The sequence below is a fragment of the Phaethon aethereus genome, assembly GCF_964289735.1.
Source record: "Phaethon aethereus genome assembly, chromosome: 26".
NCBI classification, from domain to species: domain Eukaryota; kingdom Metazoa; phylum Chordata; class Aves; order Phaethontiformes; family Phaethontidae; genus Phaethon; species Phaethon aethereus.
The window spans coordinates 5,195,154-5,221,981 of record NC_138602.1 but is presented as its reverse complement, the minus strand read 5'-3'; the positions used below and the strand labels follow the sequence as shown (position 1 = coordinate 5,221,981).

General features: G+C 42.0%; 1 protein-coding gene across 3 annotated transcripts; it reads left to right on the top strand.

The window, feature by feature from the left end:
• Positions 1-767: 767 nt before the first annotated feature.
• On the top strand, positions 768-26,828 carry DAZAP1 (DAZ associated protein 1; the record flags this gene model as incomplete). Of its 3 annotated transcripts, none has more annotated exons than XM_082011101.1 (12): positions 768-799; positions 6,852-6,892; positions 7,352-7,518; positions 7,821-7,886; positions 8,527-8,634; positions 10,981-11,029; positions 15,559-15,641; positions 18,997-19,150; positions 20,680-20,709; positions 21,137-21,277; positions 22,162-22,344; positions 26,656-26,828. In XM_082011101.1, 12 exons carry the CDS (start codon positions 768-770, stop codon positions 26,826-26,828), a joined length of 1,227 nt encoding a protein of 408 aa, XP_081867227.1. The 3 variants fall into 3 exon arrangements, with proteins under 3 accessions (XP_081867227.1, XP_081867226.1, XP_081867228.1); XM_082011100.1 differs by having other exon boundaries at positions 8,524-8,634; XM_082011102.1 differs by lacking the exons at positions 768-799; positions 6,852-6,892; positions 7,352-7,518; ... (1 more) ...; positions 8,527-8,634; positions 15,559-15,641 and having other exon boundaries at positions 11,003-11,029.

Below are 26,828 nucleotides of genomic sequence, written 5' to 3'. Positions count from 1 at the left end.
CCACCTCGGAGCGGGGCTGCGTTGGGGTGCCTGGGGGGGTGCAGGGGGTGGGCCCCGCTCATGGCCGCACCGCGCTGCGCGTAGCCGGAGCGGGAGGGACTGGCCAGGGAGGAAAGGCTCCTTCACCGGGGCTGTGCCCCACGCTGTGCCACACTCTGGGGCCTGGCACCGGGGCTGTGCCCCACTGCGGGCTGTGCACAGAGCTCTGCCCCACGCTGCGCCAATACACCGGGGCTGTGCACGGTGCCGCGCCCCACTCCGGGCCCTGCGTGGGCCGTGCTCCACACCGTGCCGCACAGCGGGGCCGTGCACAGGGCCCTGCCCCACGCCCCGCCCCCCCGTGCAGGGGACGGGGGGGAGGGGTACGTGCGGGGGCAGGGAATACGTGCGGGGCGGGGGGGCCTGGCGGACCCGCACCTCCCCGGCGTGCAGCGCCGAGCACTGCGGGCGCACGTGGGGCGGGCGGACTGCCCTTCCCGTCGGCCCCCGCGCGCCGCCCCGCCCCTCCCTGGGCGCGGCCCCGGAGACCCCGTAGCGAGGGCAGGTGCGCGCGCAGCGGCGGTTGGCGGCGCTGAGGGAGCGCGAGCGCGCGGCGGGGGGGGGGCCGGGCCGGGGGCGGCCGTTGCGCAGCTCGGGAGCGCGGGGGGGGGGGGGAAACGGGGGACGACGAGGAGCGCCCGTCCGCAGCCCGCGACCTGCCGCTGGTGTCGCCGCCGCCGGAGGGGAAAGCCGGGCGCGGCCCCGGACACCGCCGAGGAGCCGCCGCCATGAACAGCGTGGGAGGCGCCGACGAGATCGGGTGAGGGGGGGCGGGGGGGGGGCGGCCGCCTGAGGAGGCACCGGGGCGGGCGGGGGTCCGGCCCCTCTTTCGTGCGCCCTGAGGCGAGGGCCGCGACGGGGCTTCCGCCGCCGCGGGGGGGGCGGCGCGCACCCCCCCGGCGCCCCGTCCGCCGCCGGGCCCGTCCGCCATGCTGGGCCCTGCGGACCGGGAGGGTGTCGTCGTCGTCCCCCCTCACGTGACCGGCCCGCGCCGGGTTGCGGCGGCAGGTGCGCGCGGCCAAGGTCACCCGCGGCGCTTCCCGCGCCTTCCCGGGAGACCCGGCCCGGGCCCGCCATGGCGCGGGGGGGGGAGGTGTCCCCCCTTCTCCATGGATAACGAGGGAAGGGGGTGCAAAACCCACCGGTGACTTTGTTCCAGTGACTCATCAGGGCTTCCCCGCGTGTGCCCGGCCGCGCCGCGGGGCCGGGACCGTGGCCCTTCGCGGGGGGAACGGCGGGACAAAGGCGGCGGCCGGTAGCCTACCCTCGCTCCCCCGCTGCTGCAGAGGAGACCCCGCGCTGCGCCTAGCTGCCCTCCCAAACTTCCCCTCCGCTGACAGATGCCTCCCGCTGGCTGTCCTTGTGCGCAAAGCGGAATTTCCGCCGGGAAGGTGCTGGTTTTACTTCACAGGCCTTCCAGAGATTTTGTGGCTTCTTCAGACTGCTGCGGGTCGAGTTCTTCTAAGGTGTATTTAGTATTACTCTACTCTGCTGCTGTATTCTGAAGCCTGGCGACGTTTAAATTACGACACTCTAGACTTGGCACGTTAGACCTGAAAATATCAAAAGTAAAAGATTGGCTGCATATCTTTCACAGCAAATTTTGGCACAGAGTATGTGCATTGTATCTGGTCACCTTTTTTGAAACTATGGTGCACATGTAGCAGTCGTCCGTCCTCACGCTGTCTCCAGTGCGTAGTAAGCTGCTTATTTACTGTGTGTGTTCTTAATTTGTGCAGTCTTAAAAATACAAGAGGCAAGACAACTGTTTTGAATATAACATGTTGCTACAAACAACACATGTTGCGTGAGGCATGTTTAAATGTGAGGGGTTTGCTCTGAAATAATTTTTATTTGATCCTGGGCCTTAATTACTGTCTATTGCCTTATGAGAGACCCGATGAGCTGACTTCTGCGTGCCGCTGTTCTGGAACTGTAGGTGAATGCAGGCTGTAAGTTACTCAGTGAAATACTGTCAACTTTCATCCCAAACAGGCCCGGTTGTTACAGAACTTGTTCGCACTTGCAAACTGCTTAGATTTTGATCCTTCTGAGTTGTAATCAGATTTGGAAGGATTGAATTTTAACCAGAGATGTTAATTTTCTTTTTTCTCCTCCCCCAAAAATGCTCAAACAGAAAGGTGAAAGCGTAGAATAAACTGCAGTTTTAGTCAGCTGCCTATAGTTGTGTGAAGGAAGTTCTATTTTGAAAGCTGTTGTGAGATGCAAGTCTTAATAGGAAGTTACAAATTTTAACTGCTTTTCTAAGTAGAGATTTTTAAGCTAAGAAAAATACTTATGCAGGCTGTAGGCCATATCATGTTGATGCGAGTAGGTAGGGCCCTTGTGGGCATTATTTGTTGTAATTAGTACCTGGGACTGTTTTGGATGAAAGAAAAGTGCTGATCTTGATCCTTCCGTCCTACAGCACGTAGTTGATTGGGACTGCACTAAGAGAAATGATAGATGTTAATCAAACTGTCAGATTATTTTATGTAGGCAAAGAGTTTGTGCTTTTTTCGTGTTTCAGCACTTTAAAAATACTTGTGCATGCTTTCTTACTAATTTTGAGGTTATCTGCTTCAGTGACAGATACATTTATTGCAGAAAAGAATAAATTAGCAAGCAAAATTTTGTCAGGAGATAGCTGGAGCGGAACATGTGGATTCGTGAAACTTGGTTAAAACCTGAGATACGTACTGTAACCTCTGAAGAGTCGCTATTCCACTTCCCGCTCCAGAAACAGCACTGTGAGGAACGCTGCTGCTTCAAGTGTGCTGTGTCTGTGGTGTCTTTCACTTAGCAGTGTGCAGTGCACACTGTTGTCGTACCGTTGATGGCGGAAGGACAGACATGCCCAAAGAAACAGGCTGGCGTTTGGTGTTCTCCTCAGGCTCATGCTGCGGAACTGCGGTACATTCCCATGTGGATGGGCTACAGCAGCCTTCTAATGCTGCAGTCTATATGTAGCTCTACAGAGGGGTATATTTTTGAGGGGTACATACATACAGCTAGGTATGAGGACAGTGATGTCGCAGGCTCAAACTGATAGCATAATCTTAAAAACTACCAGCCCGTAAACTGTGTCACCAAAAAATTTTATAGGAGGCCCGGAGGCAGCGTGCATAAGACCTTACGAACTGGCTGGTGATGCGAGCTGAACGCAGGGAAATGAACATTCACCTAGCGTTATGTCATACAACTGCCTTGCTTCTGACAGCTGTCTTGTACAATAGGATGTCCAGATCTTTGTGTTAGGTAGGGATTAGTTAAGTCTTGCTCAGTGTGTTCAAACCAACCCATGGAGGAGTCAAAGGCAGGGTAGTCGCGGCTTTTGGCATTCTATAGTGTGCATATAAATAGAAGACATGTATTTACATACAGCTGCTGTAGTTGACCTTAGGCAACCCGGCTTTTTTGTTTGTTTAAATGTATGTAGGGTGACTACAAATAATTAATAATGGAATTGGAAGGTTTCAATGACCGCTAACTGCGGGGAGTCCTGCTTCCCTGCACACAGCTTGATGTTCTGTCAGAATGCAGCTGGTGTTTTTAGATTGATCTTGTATATCAAGCTATCAAATTTAGTTTAAAAAAAATAAATTCCAAAATGTAGCTAACATGCAGTCATAATGTTAGTCAAAATGTAGCTAACATGCATCAAAACTTTAATCTGAATACAGCATTAGATCAGTTATTTTTTTCTTTGCTCTTAGGAAATAAAGTGATTTCCTTATAGAACTTACTTTCCCTGAAAATAATGAGGAGCACAGAGGTTTGTGTATGTGCCCTGTATGTGGAGAGGAAATGTAGTAAAGGGCCAGTTGAAGCTACCAGCAAGTCTGCGTGTGGTGACGACTGTTGGGTGAAGTTTGGCTGTTACCAGAAAATGACCTGTTGCTGAGAACTGGCTGGTGTTGAATAAGCTCTTTGAACTGGTGCCACCAGCGAGCTCTTCGCCAGTAGAGGGAGGTGCGGGGGGGGAGTTCTCCGATCCTTGAGAAGAACTTCGTCATTCTGAAACATGCAAGTAGAAAACAGGCCTGCTTTCAGAGAGGGTTGGTAATGGATGAAACGTCCTGCTTGTGCTATTATCAGATGCATTATGATAATGCAGGAGCAGATGCAGCCACTGCCTTCTGCAACACTGTGAAGATTGTGCTTTCGTTGCGTATTACCAGTGCAGTTATTTTCTGTTCTGCTTAAGAAGATGCTTTGATCTGTGCTTAATAGTTGGTCTTTTTTTGAAAGACAAGACTTATGTCACCTCTCAGCTAGTGACTTAGAAATAAAATTTGCCTCGTTGGAACAAGACTTGTAGGTACCGTGTAACACTGAATTTAGTTACCCCTTATTTTCCTGTGTATTATACCTGCACTCTTAAGGCATTGGTTTAGTCACTTGGCTGTGGCATAAGGGTCATGATATGATGCCGTATCACAGAGAAATGAATCAAAGTGAAAAGGGACCGCTAGTTTTGTCTGCGAGCTGCCCTGCTCCGCTGGACCTTCTAGTTGCAAGGCTTTCACTTCACTGATGCGCCCTGTGCACCAGCAGCTCTCTGACTGGGGGGGGTGTGGTTGTGTTCTTACTGCGGTCAGCTGCTCCTGGAAAAAAGCAGGTGAGAGGAAGTTTAAATTTTTGTTGTTGTTGTTAGAACTTCAACTTTCCCCATGTAAGTGAAGCTGCACTAATTTCCAGCCTCAGCTCAGATGCAGCTCTACTCGGATATATCCAAGGGTGGGTAGAAGACAAAGCAGATTATGGTTCCTGTCTTTGAGGACTGGTAAGAGAAGTAGAGGGCATCCTCCAAAGATGAACTATCCCAGCACTTGTCTGTGCAGACCCATAAAACTATTAACAGAAGAGCTTTGCGGTTGGTGCTTCTTACTGAAAAGAGCGAAGTGTTGAGGTGGCTTTGAACTAACCTTTAATTGTGGAGTAAATTACTTCGAATGGAAGTTTCGTCACACCCTAAAGTTGATAAAGAATTGCAAAGCAGGCAGTCTGGCATCTTGCTGCTCCTCTTCGTGCACTCACCCAAGTATTTTGGCATGTTCCGACATGAAATGGTACAGATTTGGATGCTCTTTTCAAAGATGAGTTGATTCAGATTTGACTGAAGTTTTAAGCACAGAGTTTAGTTTGGGTTTTAGCCATGACTTTCTCATCTATTTGGAGGTATCTCTAAGCTAGATTGTAAAATGGTTTCACAACTAATAGCTGAATTAGTGCTACTCTGTTATTTAGTACTTGTCTCACAAGTTTGCCTACTGTCTTAGACTTGAACTTGGTAGTTCTACTTTTGCTTTCATTTAACTAGAAGATGATGGGAGACAGAAGTGATTCTGACTGGTCTTTCTAGGTGAGTGAGGAAGTAGCACGTAAAAGGAGTGGGTGAAGGTTTTTCATTTTGTTTTAATCAGCAGTTTAAGGACATTTCTTTACCAGGACAGTACATTGAGAACACAGGGGCGAGGAAGCCTGAGGGCTGACTTGAGCTTTTTTCATCTGAGGATGGAAACAACTCAGTGCTTTCTGTTCTACCCAATTATGCAGCTAGAGAACAAGTATAGATATTTCAGGTGATGCCGGAATCCAACCATTGCATCTAGTTCAGCATTCCTTCCTGTGGAGTCTTTTTTAGCTGCAATTCCTGTTGGGCTTTGACCTTCTGGCATGTAGAAGTTGGCCACATCGTCGCAGGGCAGATGCACTTAATATTGCTCACATTCGGAAGTTGGTGTTAAGTAACTTCAACCGCTGACATTATTTTTCATGTGGCAACACCTCTAAATGTAGGAGACAGGACCATCAAGTGTGTAAACTTCAGAGTCTGGTGCTGGTTTTGCTACAGAACCTCTTACAAAGGGCTGCAGCAGCTGTGTTGCTAGTGTATTTTTGTAGAATAATTTTTTTAACCTGTTTCAGTTGTCAGTGATCTTTCTGGTAACATTCAGTGTTAGGTAGTAAATGGATGTAGGAGAGCCCAGCTGTTCTTTGAACTTGTTTTGGAGGCCTAATGCAAGACTCTGCACACCTCCTGATCCTTAACCTGGGATTAAAGCAGTTCCTGGAACGGACTTGGGTATTTAAACTAGGATGTCTGGTTTTCTGTCAGTTTGCTTTATCTCAAGTTTTGGATGTTTTCATCCTTAAATTGGAACTGCATGGACCCTGCAGCTGTTTTCTTATGTTGCTAAGAGAAGTTCTGTGAGTAACTTAGAGCCAATGATCCAGTCCTTGACAGGAATCCAAATATCCCATTTTAATTGGGGGGTGGGGGTTAACCAGGTAGAATGACTTTATGATGGTGTTCTTGGATTGCTTTTCAAGTTTCAGTGATGCTTTATATATATTTTTCTGAACTATGAAGTGTTCCGTGCTGGTGCTCCTTTCTGCTCCAAAAGAGCAGGTAAATGTACTTTAGAGTGATGTTCTGTGTTGCGGTTTTTTACCTTCTGGCTATTGTAATGATTTCTCAAAGCAACACTGCCTTCTCAAATACCTGGAAATAAGAAGTTTAGAGGAACTTCAGCTTTTCTGATATCTTTGTCTTCTCTTTGCATAAAAGAATAAAATGTGTTCCTGTCTCTGTTCATGCTTGTGGTACACAAAACAGATGCTTCAGTTTTATGTGAATCTTCATGAAACAGAAGGTAGTTGTCATAAAGAATAGTGAATTCTAGTGAAGCCCAGGCTTTGGAGGCCTCAGTACTGCCAGACCTCTTCAGAATAGCTGACTTCTGTGTTAGATAAGATGAAGCATCTGTCGTGTGGCACCCTACAACTGCTGTATGCTTCATTTGCAGAAAACTGTTTGTGGGTGGCTTGGACTGGAGTACAACACAAGGTAAGCTATGTATTCTACAGTCGTTGAGCCAGGCCTTTGTGAACAGCAAAACAATGTACAGATACATTAGCCTTTTAACAGACAAAACTGTGGTGGGAGAAATTGGATGAGATTCTACTGCTTTCTTCTGTTTATGAATAAAATTTTCTGTAGAGAGAGTTCAAATATATGTTAATCACTTTTGGTTTTATATTTTCTATTAGTGTTTGGTATTGAAGTTTTTGTCACTTCAGAAGATGACAAATTTTTCTCGCTGCTTTACTGTAATACTACTTTTGTATCGGTGGAAATAAAGCAGTATATACTGTTTGTTTAGAGGAAGTAAAATTCGATCATTTTCAAAAGATGAGTTTGAACTTGTTTAGCTGTTTGCTTATCTTTTGTCTCATAAGTGCAAACACGGCCTTGTAATGTTAATATCTGGTTCTGCTTAATATATGCTTTTTTTTTTTTTAACAGAAACTCTTCGTAGCTACTTCTCCCAATATGGAGAAGTCGTAGACTGTGTAATAATGAAAGACAAAACAACAAACCAGTCTCGAGGATTTGGATTTGTCAAATTTAAAGATCCCAACTGTGTGGGAACAGTACTGGCCAGTAGACCTCATACGTTAGATGGCCGAAATGTAAGTTGCTTTTTTGTTTTGGTTTTTTTTTCTGCTCCATACTGCTTCAAAGATCAGTTTTAAACTCTGGCTTCTTATTTGCAGACTGGATAGTGTAAAGGTTACCTGGTTGTTGGTTTTAATTATTTATTGTAAGACAGTGTGACACAAACCATTTGAGTTAAAACTGTAGAAGCGATGTATTGACAATAGCTTTGATCTAAGGAGCTGGATTTCAGCAGTGCTGTGTTCAGCTGCCATAAATGTAACTTTTGAACAATATTCCACGCGCTGAGATCTGACCAAACTGGAACTTCTTCCAGATTGATCCAAAGCCATGTACACCTAGGGGGATGCAACCAGAAAGGACACGACCGAAGGAAGGATGGGTAAGGAAAGATACTTGGTGTATCCTACCTGTTTTCCAAGTTTGGGCTTACCTTCTAGCAGTTTAATTGAATTCACTTGGATTATATCCATGTTTTAAAATCAGGAGTCAGTATGCAGGCCTTGAGTGTAAATTTTATTTCTGAAAAATGTCTCTTCTACTTAGATGTTCATGGTAAGACTCCCAAGTACAATACAGTGTTAACAAACATTTTGTATTTGCGTCAAACTCAGTTTGTGGGTGTGGTGTTTTCTTAAGCTCTTAGCAGTGCTTTTAGTTGGGTTCTTCAAACCTTGAAACAAGTGTGTGGTAGTGCACTCACAGGACTGATGCTCTTTTCCAGTGAACTTCACACCCTGCAGGTTAATCTGATTTCGTTAGAAAATGAGTAAATGGCTGCAGAACACAGTCCCTAGTTCTCTGATCTTCTGAAGAGCGGAGACTGGGTTATAACTGCAGACAATAATCTTCTGAGCTCTGAACACGCAGTTGCTTCACTTTAATGACCAAGAGACTTCAAACCTGGAGATGGCTCCCCCTCAACCTGCAAGAGACCATTGTTCATGTTTAAGTGTAAAATGATAGAAGTAGCCAGCTTTATTGTCCTTCTGACTGAATTTTTTTCCTCCTTGATTTAGCAGAAAGGATCCAGGAGCGATAACAATAAATCAAATAAAATTTTTGTTGGTGGGATTCCTCATAACTGTGGCGAAACAGAGCTCAGGGAATACTTCAAGAAATTCGGAGTGGTGAGTCATTCAGCATGATGGCAGTTATCAGTTGGTTGCAAGATGCTTTCCCTCCCTACTGCCTTTTCTCAGATTTCGTCAAGCTGTCAAATTTTGGGTTAATTTAGACAAACTGCTGTAGGGACATATTGAAGCATTTTGTGATAAACTGTAGTAAATGTTCATAATCTTGAAATGTATCTTGCTGTTTGTCAAAATCTATTGCTCTGATATGTAACATACTTCGCTGCTTCTGTCTCCTCTTGTTTAAGTCTACCTGATGCATTATTCTGTTCCCTTCTTGCAAAAACTCCTGAGTTGAGTTGGCTTAAGAATAATTATTTCTCTTAGCAATTGATAACTTGCAGCTCGTTGATTTTAAGAAATTTTTGTTTAATTTTTTTGCGGGGAGGAGCAGTGAGTACTTCAGTGAGCTTATGTCTAAGACCCTCATCTTTGACTATGTGTACAGATAGGTTAAATTTTGCAGTGTCCTGCCATTATATTAGTAACAGTAAACAGTTGCTTTTAAATCATCATCTGGAATCAACTAAGTTCTGTTGTCCCTAGAACTTCCATTCTAGAGACAAGCTACTACTCATGTTATGCACCTTTTTTAAATTCAGTTTATAACCTTGGACTGAAATGACTATATTTTCCGATATTTTTTTTCCTAGTTAATTTTAATTCCCCATTTATCCCAATTATCATTGCTCCTTTAAGAAGGTAAACTGCTGAACTAAACTACTAAACTCAGCTGTGAACCAGTTTGAGAAACTTAAGGATTGCCTGAGTTAAATTCAAGACTGTGCCAGTGGACATGAAGTCTGAGTGGCATTTAGTGTGTTCTTTTGGGTTTTTTTAAACTACCTTTCTCTAAGATCACGAGTGGCTAAGTTTAACAGTACTGTATTTACAATTTGATTAAGATAACTTTTTAAATATATAAAAGGCAATGGCTAACAACTGTTTCTTTAGTTTGAAAGGCTGCAGTAGACTTGTAAATAAAAACAGGGGAGCATGTTCCACAGCTGTGGAGCGTAATTTCTAAAGGCTCTTCCTCACAGACTTTTGGCTTTCCAATTCTGACCTCTGGATGTCTTGGGAGATACAGGGTTATGTTCCACCAAATATAGAAGGCAACAGCCATTAAGTGTAAGTGCCTTTAAAAGTAAGTAGTAGAACTGTAATGATAGTATAGAAATTGGGAAGTCAATGTAGCATTCTTAATGAGTTGTCATTGGAGAAGTAGAGGTTCTTATGTAAGTTTTGTGGCCACAGAGTGAAGAGACAAAAGCAGACACTGATTCTTAGGCATGGTAATTGCTTGGCAAATAAGACCAGTGTGAAGAAGGGGATCCAAATGGACTAGCGGGGGAAAAATCTGGCACTGTCACATGGCATAATCCCCAACTGGGGATGAATTTCATCTGTTAGCATCCAGTAGGATATATGCAAGTGAGTGTATATGGTGTAATAACTTGAAAAGTGTGTTTTCTAGCTGTAAGTAAAAGGTGAATTTGCATCAGATTTTAAGCCAACTCAGGGGATTCTAGTAAAAAATATCCTAAGATCAGCATGAAGGTGAAGATGTGATTCTATGAGATCACACATTTTGTGACTGGTTTTCTGCATCTGAGAAATTTAAAGGCAGTTCCTTTCAGCTGGTTTAATATTGCCTTTGACATAAATGCTGCAACTCTGTTTTTGTTTAAATTGTAGCTCACAGTGATGCTTGTTCTAGAAAAAGTCTTGAAGCCCTTGAACAGCTTGCATTTTCCAAATTTTTGCAGATTTTTTTTTTTTTAAGTTAAAATCACACTGATACTGGTCATCTGTAACGTAGGGGTTTTTTTTGTAATGCTACTTAAAGCGTCAATGTATAACAAGTACTCAGTGCCATGCTGATATTCAAGTAAGTAATTCAGAGAAGCTGTGCAAATTCTTAAATGTGCTTGGAGTTAAAGCTGCTTTCCATGTTGGGAGTGAAAATGTTTAAAAATGGCAAAAGTAATCTTTTAAGAAGCTACGCTGATGAAATAGTATGTTGAAAACCAGAAGCCTTTGGGGTTTGGGTATAAACAGTCTAGTGACCTTAATGCCAGATTAAAATCTTAAGCGTGATGAGACCTTAAAAAGCCACAACGTGGCGGCTTTTCAGAACAGATGAACTGAGGCTTTTCTTAAACTCTCATAAAGAGCAATATTCCCAATTTGTTTGCAGTGTGCTAGGACAGCCTGGTATTGATGGTGACATCGAGCATTTAATTGTGCTTTGTGGATAGAGTGTGGGAAACCAGCCTGTAGTAACTGTTTATAACACTCCCCTGGTAGCACAGTTAGTAGAATTTCCCTTCTCTCTTCCAGGTCACTGAAGTTGTAATGATCTATGACGCAGAGAAACAGAGGCCCCGAGGTAAAGGCTGATCTAGTTTGTCCTTGAAATTTCTTCATACTCTCCTATAGTCAGATGGCAAACTATTTCACACCATCAGAAAAGGTAGACTCTTTTTTTCCTATGTTGCCTCAGGAAAAAGAATAATTCACTGGGCAAATACCGCTTCAAGTCTAGACTCTTCATCTACAGCTTTAGTTGGTATCTGTGCATTTAAAGTCAGATGTTTCATGTTCATTTATGGTTTTTTTGCTAGTTTTTTAGTTGAATTAAATTTGATTCTCTGAGCCGCTCCTGTGGCTTACGGTACTATTGGGGGGGTGGGGAAGAGCAGACTTTCCTCCTGTTCCACATGAAAGGTATGTTGATGTCTGTAATTGCATGGGGGGGATACTCCAGTTCAGAGTACTTCTGAACATGAAATTAGAACAGAATCCATCCATTATATGCTTTTTGTTTTGGTTAAATGGCTTCACTTAAAATTAAAGAAAAACACTTCTTAAACTACACAAAATAATTCTGAAATATATATATTTTTTGATTGGGATGTATAATCCCTGTATGCCAGACTGCTTTTTTTAAGGAAAAAAACCAAACAAACCTGGAAGTTTCACTAGACTGTCTAATCAACTTGGTAACCTTTGGTCAAAATATGAAGCAAGTTTCATGTCATCCACCTTCCATTGCATCTGTCATCTGTTTGACAATTAAGAGGCAATATTTTAAATATGTGAAGCTTAGTTGCACTGACCACCTTGTAGCATGTTCTACATGCTAGAGAATAGTTTGCCATCTGAACTTTCATTTCTCTTCTGGCTCATTATTAAGAAATATATTCTTCACTTCATATTTATTAAGCTGTTAAGTCTTAGTTTTATTTTTAATTTAGACATACATCCTTAGTGACATATTTAAGTGTTTCATAGTAAAGTATGGTAATGTTAAGTAAGTTTTTTTTTTTTCTTTTCTCTCTGTGAATTGTTTGACTGTGATTAACGATATCTCTTTAGATTTCTTCTCTCTAGGTGATAATTTATCACAGAGGTACAGGCCAGTTCCACAGTCAGAGGAGGGACGGGCTTTGTCTTTTATTGGAGTGTAAACGAAGTTTCAATATATTTGTTTTTTGTTTTCTTGCTTTAGTTATCTTAATCTTTTTTCAACCTTTTATTTAAGCAGAACATAAATTCATCTGTTTAAATGCTCTAGAGCATCTGATTTTAAATAGGGACAGAAGTGGAGACAAAGATACAGGCATCTGAATATAATTTGTGGCCCAAGTTCTGCAATATTTCAGTAATTATTGTATCATCTATATCTTTGTAATATTTAATCCCAGCCTTGCAGCCTCTGAGCAAACCGTACTAAACCATCATGCCTGGTCTGGATTAATCCTGGTTTCAGTTAATGGCTTCTCTGCTTAAAGCTATACTAAAAAAAACACAAAAAATTAAAAAAAAATAGAGGGCTTTGGGTCCACTTGCTAGGTAGCTTAAAGCAGAAGTGACAGATGTGTGCAGGTTTGAAAACCAGTCAGTGTGTACCCAGTGTGCGGATGTACTGCAGAATACTTTCTCCCTTAATTCATCTGACGACTTAAACAGTGTTCTTGGACCCTGTTGCTCAGGCTTTAATTTTTGTTCTGTTACATTCTTTTATGTAGTGTGGTAACTAACTCTCATCTCCAAAAATGGCCTTTTCAGTCCCTGGGGGGCGTGCTAGGGAAAATTCCTCATAGTTTGTATTCAGTACTCCTGGTCATGCATCCCAGAACACATTTTCTCTTGCCTTCTCTTTCTGATCTGTATTCTGTTGCATAGAGTGCTACTCAGTCTATACACTGGTCCTTTCAACATGATACCTAAATGACTACATATTTATAAAATGTAAAAGGCCAATTCGCTGCCATCTTCTACTGGTAGCATTTGGAATTTTACTTTCTTCCATTAACTTCACCATCCTTGCATTTTGAACAGACCCTTTACTGCATGTCATTTTACTAGTTTGCTGGTAGCAGACCCATTACTAATCCCTGTAGCATTCATCTACCTTCAGCTTCTCACAAGAACACTGGGAACCAGATTTTCAGTTAGTGTCGGAGCTACGGTGATACCCTTGAGGAGCCGGCTGTGTGTCTTCAAGTATCCAAGTTGTCTTTCCTTACTCGCAGTCCCTGCCTACTTCTTTTAGCTCTCCTGCAAGCAGTGCTTTCATCAAAATTCTTTTCAGGGTCCCAAGTATAAGCACAGCCAGCCTCGTTACATCTTAAAAGAAACAGTGGCTTTGTTGCAGTCTCTGCTTCTCATGCTTTCTATTCTTGGCTAAACCGACAACTGTGAAGTAATTTACAGGTCCTTGCTGTGTTTGTTCTCTTCTTCCCCTTGGCTGCAAACTGGTGTCATTGCTTTATTTGGTAGTCCACTTGGATTCCTGCTAAACGCAATTAGTTTCTCTAGTCTTCAAGAAAGTCCTGTTCTTCAAAAAATAAAGCTACTAGATGATAGACTTCATCACTCTTACTGTATTTAAAATTTCATGTTGTTGGAATTTTGCTGTGTATTGTACTCTGATTTCTTCACTGTTCCTTATCTTGTGGTGTTTGACCCTTTTAAATCCTTTTTTAAAATTTTTTCTTTACTGGCTTCCCCAGTGACCTCTTAGTCTCTTCCTTTTCCCCCTCCAAACCCCATCCCCATAACACAGTCTGTTCCCCTCCTCAGTCTTCCTGGAATCAAATTATTAACGACCAACCTTTGTATGTAGATGGTATCCATCATTTTTCTTTCCCATGCCTTTTTAGATAAAGGCTGTAATACTAAATGTGTGATTTAAATACAAATACTTTTCTTTTGGCTCTAATACTTACTTTTCTAGTTAACCTCAGACAAATATATTGTGATGAAATGCTGCTCTCAATTTTGAGGCTGCTTTCATCACAGGTCAACAAAACTTCGTTTATACTGCCAGTCTCTTGTGTGTGGGAAATGCTAAGTTTTTTCCTTTTTATTTTAAGTTTATTTTAGTGATGTCTTTTGCTCTTGTTGCTGACAGCAGAATTTGACCTGCTGGAATCTATTTTGGCCTGTATCTTTGTGTATTTTTTTTTATATATAAACTTTCTCTACAATAGGCCTCTTTGGGCTTACCCAACCCAGTTGGATAAGCTTAGAGAGACACTAACTGTTATAGATACTGTATTTCTGTTTAACGCTTTAGAGCAATATATGGCTGCTGTCAGCACTAGCTGCAAAGCAAAATGCAAACCAAGGGGGAAATCTTGGGTTTCAGAAAAGCAGAAATGCATCCATGTTCCATATGCTTTTGATGCCGCACCTCGTTTTTCTTTCTAATTTTTATTGCTCTACCCTTAGCTAATCTAAAGAATGGCACAATTTATGTACTGCATGTGTTCTTACCTTTCCTGGGATTTGGTTGTTACACCAGCAGTGAGTGGTTGATGGCATGAACCAGCCTCTGTGTTCTGTGAAATTAACCACTATTTTGCCACTCTCTCGGCAGTATCGGCAGCTACAACCTAAGTGCAGTGGTTCTCAAAGTGTGACCTCGAAAAGTGGTTTAGGCTGGGGCTTTGCCTCATTTCCAGTGTCTCCTACAGGCATCAGACACTCCCGCGCAGCCTTCTGAAAAGCTGATGGATTCAGCTGAGCTGCCACCATCGAGGGCTATAGTCAGATAAAAGGGAATGAGCCGCCCTTGGGGATCTGAAGCAGTTAGCAATGTCTTGGGCAAAAAGAGGGACTGAAAAGTGTTGCATCGATTTTTCAAGAGAAAAGCAGCCAGAAATACAAGAAATAAAATAGATTGAGGGACGTGATGGCAAGTATCACCACACTCCGTATGAGCAACACTTCTTTAGCTGCCAGGGGTTGCTGTGTTTGGAAGGAGTAGTGTCTGTTACGTGCTTTTTCTAAGGTGTGGAAAACTTGAGAACCTCTGATCTAGGTTGTTAGTTTCTGAAGCTTCTCATTCATCCATGGAGTGGTAAAATTTTTCATGCTTTAACAGCTACATTTCAAAGACAACTTTCCTATTTTCCATGGAAAATATTCCCTAATTGGAAGACGGGATAAGGGGTGGGAGGAAGTTGCTTTGCAGCTTTGGGGAACAGGGGTATAATAAGTTTTCCTTGGGAGCCTAGTCTGAATCAAAGATAGAAGCAGCAAAGTTGCTTGACTTTAATCTGCTGTACCACAAATACTTTGCTTTTAATCATGTGGCACAGTTATATGACTATATTAGCACTTTTTTCCATTTCCTAGTAGGTGGGTTAGGAGTAAAAACAAATTAAAAGATAGTTAACAAGCTCAGTTTGTAAGTTGCATGTGTGAAAACAAGATGAGGCATTAATTGCCTAATTACAGGGAGTATCTATTGCAATTTTCTCAGATTGACTTTTTTTGAAAATTTAACACAAGTCTCGGTTATCTGAAACCCCTGCTTGAACCCTTGGTCCGCCCCTAATACTGTTCATCATCCTGTTTTGTGTCACAACACCCTGCTACCTTGATTCACTCTTCGTCGTTGGCTAGGTTTTGGATTTATTACTTTCGAGGACGAACAATCAGTGGACCAGGCTGTCAACATGCATTTTCACGACATCATGGGCAAAAAAGTGTGTAGTTGTAGTTTTATTTTACCTTAAGAAAGAACCAAGTCTTGGGCAACTAACAATTTCACTGGTGAATAAAACTTGATAATTGATTCAGTTGGGCGGGAGAGCGTGTAAGTCCAAATTCGAGGCTTTATCCATGAAGGTGGGGAAAGTCTGAGTTTGCTTAAACAGGTGAGAAAGGCAGTGAGCCTCGTGGCTTAGCCCATAGAAGAGACTTAGATCATGAAAGCCTGAGAACTTAGGCTGTGGGCTCTTTTGTTTTGGGTAAGGCCTTGTGCTGACAGACCTGGGGGATTGCTCTGGCTGAGCATAGCTTACCTTACGCTGAGTTGATGATGACTTCTTTTGCTTTGAGCACGGCTTAGGTGCAAGGATAGAAGTTAGTTGTTTCCAGCTGTTTGAAAATCAGAATCCCAATGAAATCTGAGTTGTTCAAGGCTTGGTTTAAGATACCACTCCTTCAGATGTGTATTTGATATTCAAATTTTGAGGTGGTGTGAGACAATCTATATAATCTTAAACTTAAAAAGGAAAAAGAAAAAAAACATCATGAAGGATTGGTTTTTTAAAAAATTGGGTCACTTACTGTGAAACTTTGATACAAACCCACGTATTCTATATAGTATTTAACCACAATGCAGTTAAGTGACCTCTGGTTGTTTCATCTTCATACTGTGTTGTCAGCAAATGGGTGTTTGATAGGGAGGAATTTTTTAGGCTTGCTTTGATGTTACTCGGCAAGGAACATGCTTGTACCTGTGGAAAAAACTAAATGCAAAGTAAATTGTTGCAGGACACCCAAGTTTTAGACAGGGAAAATAATAACTTCTTAAAGAAAAATTAACCACAGGAAATTCTGGTAAATTTAAAGTCCTTGCAGCTTTACAGTATATCCACAGTTTTTAAAGTAAGCGTAAAAACTGCTGACCTTAGAGTGAATGAATTTCAAGGAAACACAAGAACACTGTCACTTTCCTTAAATTATTGCCTTGTATAATTTTGCATTGTCTTCTAAAGTCTTTCTATGTGCTGATATTTCACAAGCATTTATTTAGCTAGCAGGAGATATATTCTTGCATATCGGTGGGATTTTGGTTAATTATGCAGTGTATAATGCTTTTTATTCCTATGAACTTGTTTTGGGGTTGAGGGGTGGGCTGATTTCCTAATAGTGGAAATGAAGCAAATGAAGAAATGTGCTTGTGTAATCAAGAACATGAGCGTATGTTCTTGATTACTAGTATTTTCTTCTTGTGAGCAGTTGAGCACTCCCATTTGTGAGCAGATGCACTGACAGCAGTAAATTTCCAGTGGTATGTGTATGAATTATCTATATCCTACCTACATCCTCTGATATTTCCTTGGAATTGCCTTAAACTTACATGAACCACTTAAATGAGAGGTCATATCACAAAGCAGCATGCTAGATATAAATAGGAACAAAGGATAGTATATCTGCTGTAGTGGTTGTGGGAGAGCATGGAGAATCCTGCGTGAGCCTTCGAAATGTCACCTCTTATGCTGCCGGTTTTCAGCATGCGTCAATGCTATCTCAGAGTTCTCTGTTGTTTCCCAAACAATCTCAGTACCGAAACGAAATAATCTATTTTTGCCTTTTTTTTTTTCTTCCTTTCAATGACATAAAAAGCAGAAATGTGCAGTGTTTTTTCAGCTAGGGGCAACGGAGATGCCTCATTTCTTGGTGTAAACTGGGCTTAGGCAGGTGCGGAATTTTAACCTTGGCACTAAGAATATTGCACAGGGCTTTTTCAGTCCTCAGTTCGGCAGTTCACTGCTTTCAGATATGCACTGAAAAATTAATGGAATTCTTCCACATAGATAATGAGCTCTAGATACTGCCCTCTCTTCATTGACTAATAATGCCTACTTTAAAAATGGCATCTCTTTCTTTTTAGTAATTAAAAAGGTATTGCTGAAATGAATCCATATGTTGTTGAAAGGGGAAAAAAAATTAAAATTGCAAGAAGGACTCTGCTTTTGTAAGCAATAACTGAATTCCCTCCAGGCAAATGTGTTAAGACTCATTAATTTGAGTCCTTTGAAAAATTCCCTTGGTTCCTCTCTGGAAGGGCCTTCAGCGGACAGAGATTTGGTTACTGTCACGTCTAATGTCCTTGGGGCATCTGCGGTGGGGTGGGGGCGGGGGGCTTTGTCCTTGCCTTGTGCCTGTTTCCTGTTTGTTCTCTGACATGAATGGTTTTTAAGACATGGCAGGAAGAATTCTGAATACTTTATTTTCCATACTACTCAGACCCATTGATGATTGAGATTTATTTTCTTTGTACTCTGGCACCCATTAAAATTAATCGTAAAATAAAAAAGACTTTAATTCAGCATGCATGAGTGCTGAGAGTGTTTCATTAAATCAGAAACTGGATTTTTTTGAGAGGTTTATATTGAATGTGCAGCTTATTTTAAGTAGGTCAAATGCACTTATTCGATGGCTTGGAACACTAGGACATTTTATCTTTGAATAAAATAAGTTAAGCACTGTGGCTTACTAATTTTAAAAACAGGAGGGCTTTTGTCACTGACTTAACACAGTATGAAGATTTGCTTCTTATTGACTCAACTGTCCATTTTTATTACTTGCATGTTTGTTTACTTTTTTGTTAGATGTAATGTAAGATTCTCTTATCACATCCATTCCCTCTGACATTGTTTGAGTTAATTGAGATTCTTTAAGCGTTAGCCTGGGGAAGGTAAGTCTTTATCTTCCATTAGACATTTAAATAAAATCTAAGCTTAAAAACAAACAAAAAACCAAACAAACAAGTGTGTGTTTCTCAGGTATGAGCAGAGCTGAAATTGTAGTTAGATGGGGTGGGTTTAAACTGTAAGTTTCAAATGAACCCCAAACATGTTCGAACGGTTAAAGCATTAGTACCCTTTTTCAGAGCGTACTCTTTACTCAAAAGTGTGTGGTTTGTTTTTTTGCTGAAAATGTAACCTTTGTAACTCCTGCCTTAAATGTTAAATTAGTATATACATAATTTAAGATTATGCTTTTTTAAAGTGAAGAGCCGTTGTAAGAGGGTACTGCTGTTTTAAGATTAAAGCAAATGAATACTGTACTATGATGAAATATAAGTGATTTGTAGGATGTCTTTTACTTGAAATACCTCAATAGTAGGACTTGTAATGTCTTACCATCTTATATATTGTACCTGAGAAACATTTTAAATTACTGGCCTTAAGTTTTAATAATTAAGTACTTAGACATAAGTCATAAGATGCTAAGTGTAGTCTTAAGTGTAATTAAGGGTGTGTGTGAAGGGAAGGGGGGTATATTAACCTGCACCATCTCTCCTAAATGGTGACTCTGTTTGTTTAGGTGGAGGTGAAACGCGCAGAACCTCGTGATAGCAAAAGCCAAACGCCAGGGCCACCCGGTGCCAGTCAGTGGGGAAGCAGGATCATGCCAAGTGCTGCCAATGGCTGGGCAGGTCAGCCCCCTCCGACCTGGCAACAAGGATATGGCCCGCAAGGTACTGCTTTAGTCCCCTCAGAGTCACCGTCATGAGAGTCTTGCCTTTACAGCTTACTGGTCGTTTGCTTTTCTGGCAAATGACAGTATTCCCAGGTTTGTCAGTGCTATAGCTCTGCTGGATTACTGACAGCAGAACTAAAATTCCACACATCAGTCCTTCCCAAGTCTGCTGAGTCTGCTTGTTCTTTCACTTCTTTTTTGCAAAAAACTGTGTTTCGTAGGGCAGAAGTCAGTGCGTTGTGCAGAGTCTAGCACGTGTCCCAGGCAGTGCTTCACCTGTTCTGTTTGGTTCTGCCTCTCCCCAAACAGAACCGGTGTGGTTTTCGGTAATGCAGAGAAGGCGTTGAGAAAGCTCAGCGGCTCCAGTTGTGACTCCCGCTGTGGGATTGTGGCCTGCGTGAGACCCTAGTTAAAGATTTTGTTGAAATACGGGTTTTCAAGGATGAGGCAATTTCAAAGAAAGTTATAAGCAAAATTTGAAAGGGATGAGAGGAAAAACAGATGGTCTTGTCTTTGGATTTTATTGCTTTTAATGTAGCCTGGAAAAATAACAAGCAGCTATGGGGCTAGCAGTGGTGCAGGGGAGCACTTAACTGCATATAATTTTCTTGATTTAGCTTGAACCCTTCAGGGCTGAAAGGAGCAGCCGTGTGTTTTGGGTTTGATGGCTATAACCCCTGCAAGATTTTGAAGACAGGATAAATCTGCTGAGTTCATCCAAAGACAGTTTTGATAACTTACGGAGAAATACAGTGGTATAACTGAGTTGCGTTTGACAGAAGAGAACTTGCTTGCTCTGATATATGAGAAATTTTCACCTGGGGGGCTAAAGGGAGTGTCACTGCTTCATCTATTGCTACAATAGATGATACCTCAGTGGAGGGATTGCTTGTTTCCCCATGGTGCTTATTAACTTGAAAGCTGCAGCTGAGACTTTGACATTCTGCACAGATGTGCTAAATCTGCAACTGCACAAATTGAGAAACTAGATTATTTTCATTGTGGTTATTTGTAGAGAAAATGATATCTGGTCTACTGGAAAGATTAACGCAAAACATAAATGCATTTATCTTTCAATCTTAGTGCTGCAACGAATGCAGAAGATGATGTTTTTATGGTTCAGAAACTTCAAAAATAACTAGGATAAATCTGATAATATATTAAAAATGCTTTGGATGTTTAGTCTGCTGTGATTCTCAGTGTTTTTGTTCTTTATACCAGTATAGTTTCTTGCACTTGGTATGCTTGCAGCTCTTGAACGCTCCATCTGATTTCAGTTTGGGGACTGCTGTCTCTTCTATGCATTATTTGCTGAATGATTCAGTCTTTTCAGAAGTACATATTCAGAAATAGTCCAAAACCATTTCTTGGACCATAAAAATAGATTTTTAAGGGACGCTGGAAGGGTACCCAGTCTATTCCAGAGCCCAGACTAAGATCAGCTTTCTTTAAATCATTCCCGTTTCATAGTATACAGCTTCAGTGCATGTATAAGGTTGTGTTTTTTTTGTTTTTGTTTTATTTTAGGGATGTGGGTGCCAGCTGGACAGGCAATTGGTAAGTACGTTACATGGGACCAATTTTAAAAGAAAATCCTACTAAGCGAGAGTGCGGTTTCTTTAAGAATTCACAGCGATTTGTGGATTTCTGTAGTATTTAACCTACATTTAAAAGCTTGATTGAATTTGTCCTGAAAGAACGAAGGAGAAGATAGCATGTTCTTACCAAATCAGTAATGGGAGCTGACATACATCCTGCTGTTGGCAACCACGCTAATTTGTTATCAAGGAATTACATTCTAAACAGCAATTATTTACAGTAGGGATACTTGAGGACAAATATTTCCCAAAGTAAGAATTCATAGAAAGCTGAGACTGCATCTGAAATCTATCAAACAGCTTTACCCAATCTAGAGGATGCTGACTTAAGCAGCAACTTTTCATTATTAAGCCGCTTTAGTCCTTGTCTTCTCTCAATTTTCTAGGTGGATATGGACCACCTCCTCCAGGAAGAGGAGCTCCTCCACCACCACCACCATTTACCTCATACATAGTCTCTACACCTCCTGGAGGATTCCCACCTCCACAAGGATTTCCACAGGGCTATGGCACCCCTCCACCATTTAGTAAGTGACCTACAGGGGTCCGTCACCAAATTCAGTGTTCAGCTTTTGTTTATCTTTCTCTGAACTTGGATTTTTTTTCCCCTGTGTTTCGTCTATCCTTAGATGTTTTGCCTAGGTTGTATATTCTGAGTTATAATTAACTATATACGTATTTTTGTCAGTGACTTGGGTTACTTTTTTCTTGGGTGCAGTAATCGTTTATGTTCTCTAGTGTAAATCTGTGTTGCTAAACAAATTTAGATTTATTGTGTACCCCTGTTACAACATATGAACGAAAAGGTAGCGATTACTGCATGGCGACCTGGGCTAGACGCAGGCTGGGATTTTTGGAGAAGCTTAAGGAATTAAGGTTGCAACTGGCATTGGAAATGTAAATAGGATTTTGGCACCTACCCCCTCAGGCTACCTTTTGAAAAGTATCGTCGCAAACCTGGTTTAAAAAGGAAGGTGGAAAATAGCACCCAGTTATCTAGAGTTGCTTGTTATATGAATAAACCATTTGTTTGGGATATCCCTTTTTTCCTCCTAAGATCTTGAATAATATGGCTTCCTCCTCGTGTCTCTCAGATGCGCATGTGAGTGCACAGAATTTGGTCCCTAGTTCTACTTTACCACTTTCTCTTTGCTGGTTGCTGATGTGGCCGCAGTCTTCCTTTGGGGTGAGATTTTTCATGTTAGACGGTAACGTTGTTGGGGTCTTTTAGCCACCTTTAGTGATTGCTGGAGTGTAGGAGTGAATTACTGTATGGCCAGCTGTAGGTAACACTTTCGTTTTAATAGGCTTACACTTTTTAAAAAAAATACTTATACTCTAAAGCCAAGCAAGAAGTCAGGGAAGTGTTTACCCATGTCTTTACATGTACTGTTCTTTACTCATGTTTCAGGTTTTGGTTACGGTGCTCCACCTCCTCCACCTGACCAGTTTGCCCCACCTGGAGTACCCCCTCCACCTGCCACTCCAGGGGCAACACCACTAGCTTTTCCACCACCACCACCACCATCTCAGGCAACTCAGGACATGAGCAAACCTCCAACTGCTCAGCCAGAATTCCCCTATAGTCAGTTTGGTAAGTAACTGCATATAAAACAAACTCAGCTTGATCTTTCTCACCTTCCTGCTTTTCTTTTATACTTGAGTAGAAAGTCAGTGTTCAGAAACAGTTTGCTAATGCTGAAGGCACTTCTCTCCAGGATGAGAATGGCAGCCACCAGCTCTCAAGCGGTCATTAAATCGTGCAGTATTCTAGCCAGAGGGTGTTTTCTTAATCAACTCTGAAACATTGCTTGTATGCTGTGAAATAGTCTTCAGAGACTTGTGCGCTGATAAGATAAATCACTGAGTTGCGCTCTCCCTGAATCTATAGTTAAAACTTTTTTCGCCAATAGCTTCATGGAGCTTATAGTCAACTTTTTTGTGTAACTGACTTTGATCAGATTGGAGAATAGACTTGAAGAGTAAGAATAGCATCGAGAGGCAAGCAGTAGAGGGTATAAGAATCCAAGCTGTGTGCCTTTTCCTCCCTTCCCCCCCATTCCTTTCCTGTCTATCTCAAGTTATAGTCCTGTCAGAAGTGTGTAATGCTTAATTGTGCTGTATAGATAACTTTCAGATAGCCGATAGACGACACTGATGTAACAAGTTTTAAGCCAGGCAGACAGTACTACACAAAAACAAAAATTTAAAAAATTGCTAGGCAGGAGCTTGTGCTCCTGAGTAAAACTTCTGCTCCTCCCTGTGGAAGCTGAGAGGGAGTTCTCATCTTGCTCTTCCACTCAGCCCTATTTTTGAGCAGCATTCTCCAAAAAGCTGTTCGTGGCATAGTGCTTTTTTTTTTTTAAGGGATTGTAACTGGTTATTTTTTACTTCTGAAGTGAATCTTTTGCATGCAGTAGGCCCATGGATTAAGACTGTTCCCTACTTGAACAAGTTCTCCATGTGTGTTAGTGCCTGCCTGCTTTGTTTGAAGTGCCTGCAGAAACTGTTACGAAATGAACACTTCATCAAGTTATTTAAATAGATACTATTCAAAGTTCAAAAAATGTAAAACAGACTTTGAAGGGAGTTTAGCCTTTCAGATGTGTTTCTAAAGCAAGCATATGTTCTCATGTTGATGAATTTGAAATGTTTTTCAATTTGCTATAAACACAGTTGCTTTCATAGATAGCTTTGCCCTTGTGACTCAAGAGGAAGTTGTTCTTGTCTTGCCAGAACTTGCCTCTTTGCAGACTCATTTTTGAAGGGGAGTGGGCCCTACTAAATAAAGTATAAATCCATGCACTATCATTTATATTCAGTGGGGAGCCAATATTTGCCAGGTGTTGGAAGTTTAGGAAGAATCTGTTTTCCAAAATTGTGAAAAACTGGGGAGGGGGGATTCCAATATTTGGTGTGTATAGTACCACTTGCCTCTTGTATTTTCTGGGAAGCATCTTTGCCAGTGAAATACATCAAGTGTCTGTCGTCTCTTAAGAGTGCTGGTAGGGAGGGAGGAGGGAGGAAGAGGTGTGTAGTACTGCATTTTGAGGAAGAACACTAAGAAGGTTAGTTGTTTAAACCACAACTGCAGTTAGTCTCACCTCGAGTGCTTTTCTAGTCTCAAGACTGTTATAAGTGCTAACAGGGATAGAGGTATTTAATGTGCTACAGTACCACAGGATCATCCACCTATTCATAAAGCTATGTGTAAAATCTTTTAAACTTTTTTAAAGAGCTTCAGCACTTCATGTGATTGCAAATTAGTTAGCAGCATTGCTGTACAAGAGGCAGTTTAGCTGATCTGCATGTATTTACATAAATGCATAAAGCTTATGGGCTTTAAAGAGGCACTGAGTTATCTAATCACTGTGGCATTTTAAGATTTGTCCTGGCTTGACAGCATCTTAAATGCTGCCATGTTTACAGCTAGGATGAATGTAAACACTAGTAAATTAAACACTAACATGGGTGTGTCTCCCTCACCCTGAAAAATTATCTCTGTACAGGGCTCTCTTGGGGTTCGTCACCCTGGTCTCCTCATTTCTTACTAGGGCTGGGTACCTATTCTCAAGACCCTTCAGGCTACGCGCCAATACTTTGTTTACACTCTTATGGTCAGGCTGAGCAGTGAGAAGCCTAGGTAGGTGGTGCCTATTTACAACCAATGCTCTTGCTATATCTGCGTTTGGGAACTTAACCTGTGTGTTTCTTGCAGGGTCTCTTTTAAGAGGGTGGGGGGAACAATGCGGCTCAAATGTTCACTTTTGCGAGTAAGGGCAATACAGTTCTTCGTGTTCGTTAGCTGCCTGAAGTGAAAACTCACGACTGAAGTGTGAATGACGCTGCTGTTCGCTTCCCAGAGCTGCTGCATTGGCCAGGCTTTATCCTGCGCAATCAAACTGAGCTCAGGTTCTTAAGCAAGACAGTAAAACCGTTGTGGTTGGCGCAGCTCACTTAGAGAGTAGAGCCCTCTGAAATGGCAGGTGAGCTGTGTGTTTTGCTGTGAGGTGCTGGTGCAAACCAAGAGCTGCAGCAGGAATTAAGAAAGTAGGAGGAAGACAATATGTACTTAAATGTCTGGCTGTTCAGGTTTATGCTGTAGGTTTCCTTTGTGATAAACAAATTGAGAACTGTGGTTTCCACCACGTAATGCTGTAACACTGCAGCATACAGTGAGAATAACTTGATTTTTTCAGCCCCCCCCCCCCAATTCTGAGCCTCACTCCTTGGCAAACAATTAAATTGTATTTTTGGTTGCCTGCTTATCTCTGTTTGAAAAAATGACTGGATTAGCATTTTGAGCTAATAGAGGCCTGTGATAGATGTGTTTTAATGCTCATTAGTGGTAGCAAGTCCTGAGAGACAGGCAGAGCTTGAAATTGAAATACTGAAGACATGCTAAGAGACTTTGTTTTGGATTAAGAGAGTTAAACCTGCTTTAAGCCTGCACAGAGAGAAGCAGAACTGCAGAAATGTACTTAGTAATTAGGGTTCTTAATACCATCTTTCATAGCAGAGGCTTGCACTGATGCTACTATTACGATTAAGAGTAGTATTTAATTATGGAACTTTTATTAAATTTCTCAATTTCTCAATGTTCTTAATTTACATCTAGTTGTCTTTCGTATCGGCAGCAAGAATTCCAGCAAGCCTTTCGCCTTTACCCTTTCTCCCTATCCCCAAATCTGCTTACTCTAAACCTATTCTGAATCTGGTCTTTGGCATGGATTATGTTGCAGAGCTGTGGTCGCAGCCTCGCTGGGCAAGCAGAAGGACAGCGTGGCAGGAGAGAAGTGTTTAGTTCCTCAGATTGAGAAAGAACAAGATAAACGTGAACTTGCAGCACGTGTTAGCATAAACTTTAGTTGAGACACAGTACCCCTTCAGGCTTAAAACCAGCTGAACTCGGATGCAGTTGGTGGTGTAGGGGACGTGGGAGAAGGGCGTTAATAGCTGCTTATTGACTGCTGCTTCTCTTTAGCTGGGTTAGAAGTATTCGCCACCATCTGCAGTAGCAATAGGGTGCCAGGTTCTGAAATGGAGCTTTGTTTTTTCAACTTGAAACAAATACACTTCAGCCTGCCTTTGCAGTGAGTTTTCAGGAAGGATGTCAGTTCTTTCTAAGGGCAGCTTTAGAGACCGAGGCTTCTGATATAAAGTGTATAGCGGGTGCAGTAGTCACAACCTTCAGGATTCTGCTTTGCCAACTTTGCCCCCTCATGTTTCAATTTACATTTTTTAAATTGAACATTCCTTGAAAGAGAGGCTGATTAGTTAATTAAAATAAATTTGGGCAGCAGTACTCCGTTTATTGAGTGGGAATTTAAGATTGTCTTCTCCAGAGTGTCTTTACAGCAAAGGAAGTTTTTTGACTGTCCAGGGAAGATGGTGAAGCTGACTGTACAAAGCCAGAGTCGAGTAACTGCGCAGTCAGTCCGAGGTGCTGCAGTTTAATAGCTGTGAGATTTCAGGAAGGAACTTCCTTGCTACACCTTCATCTCTGCTGAACCTGACAGTTTTTAGCCAATAAAAAACCCAACCCAAACCAAAATACAAATATTCAGAATGAGCTGACAGCAAACCTGCAAGCCACTTCAAGCTTCTGAACAGCCATAATATGACAGTTTAACTACCAGCCTGGGTAGGATTACCTCAAAAGTGAAAATTACCATTTCTGCATACCTATGCAGTTCTGCTTTTTGCCTGTTTCTTCTGTATAGGAGGTAAATAATTGCAAGAACTGAAAGCAGCGGCTTATCTTAACATGTGAGACCGAGGTGTTTGTTCCTGAGGCCGTGCACGGGGGGAGGGAGCGGCATCAGGTTTTGAGTTTGCGCCTCTGTTGTTGTGTGTGCGGATGATACTGGAAGCTTACTCTGCTGCCTTTTCCCCTTCTCCCCAGGGTATGGACAAGACTTAAGTGGTTTTGGACAAGGTTTCTCTGATCCCAGCCAGCAACCCCCTCCCTATGGAGGCCCCTCGGTGCAACCATCAAGTGGCCCACCAGCAGGAGGAAGTGGTTTTGGACGAGGACAGAACCATAACGTGCAAGGATTTCACCCCTACAGGCGCTAG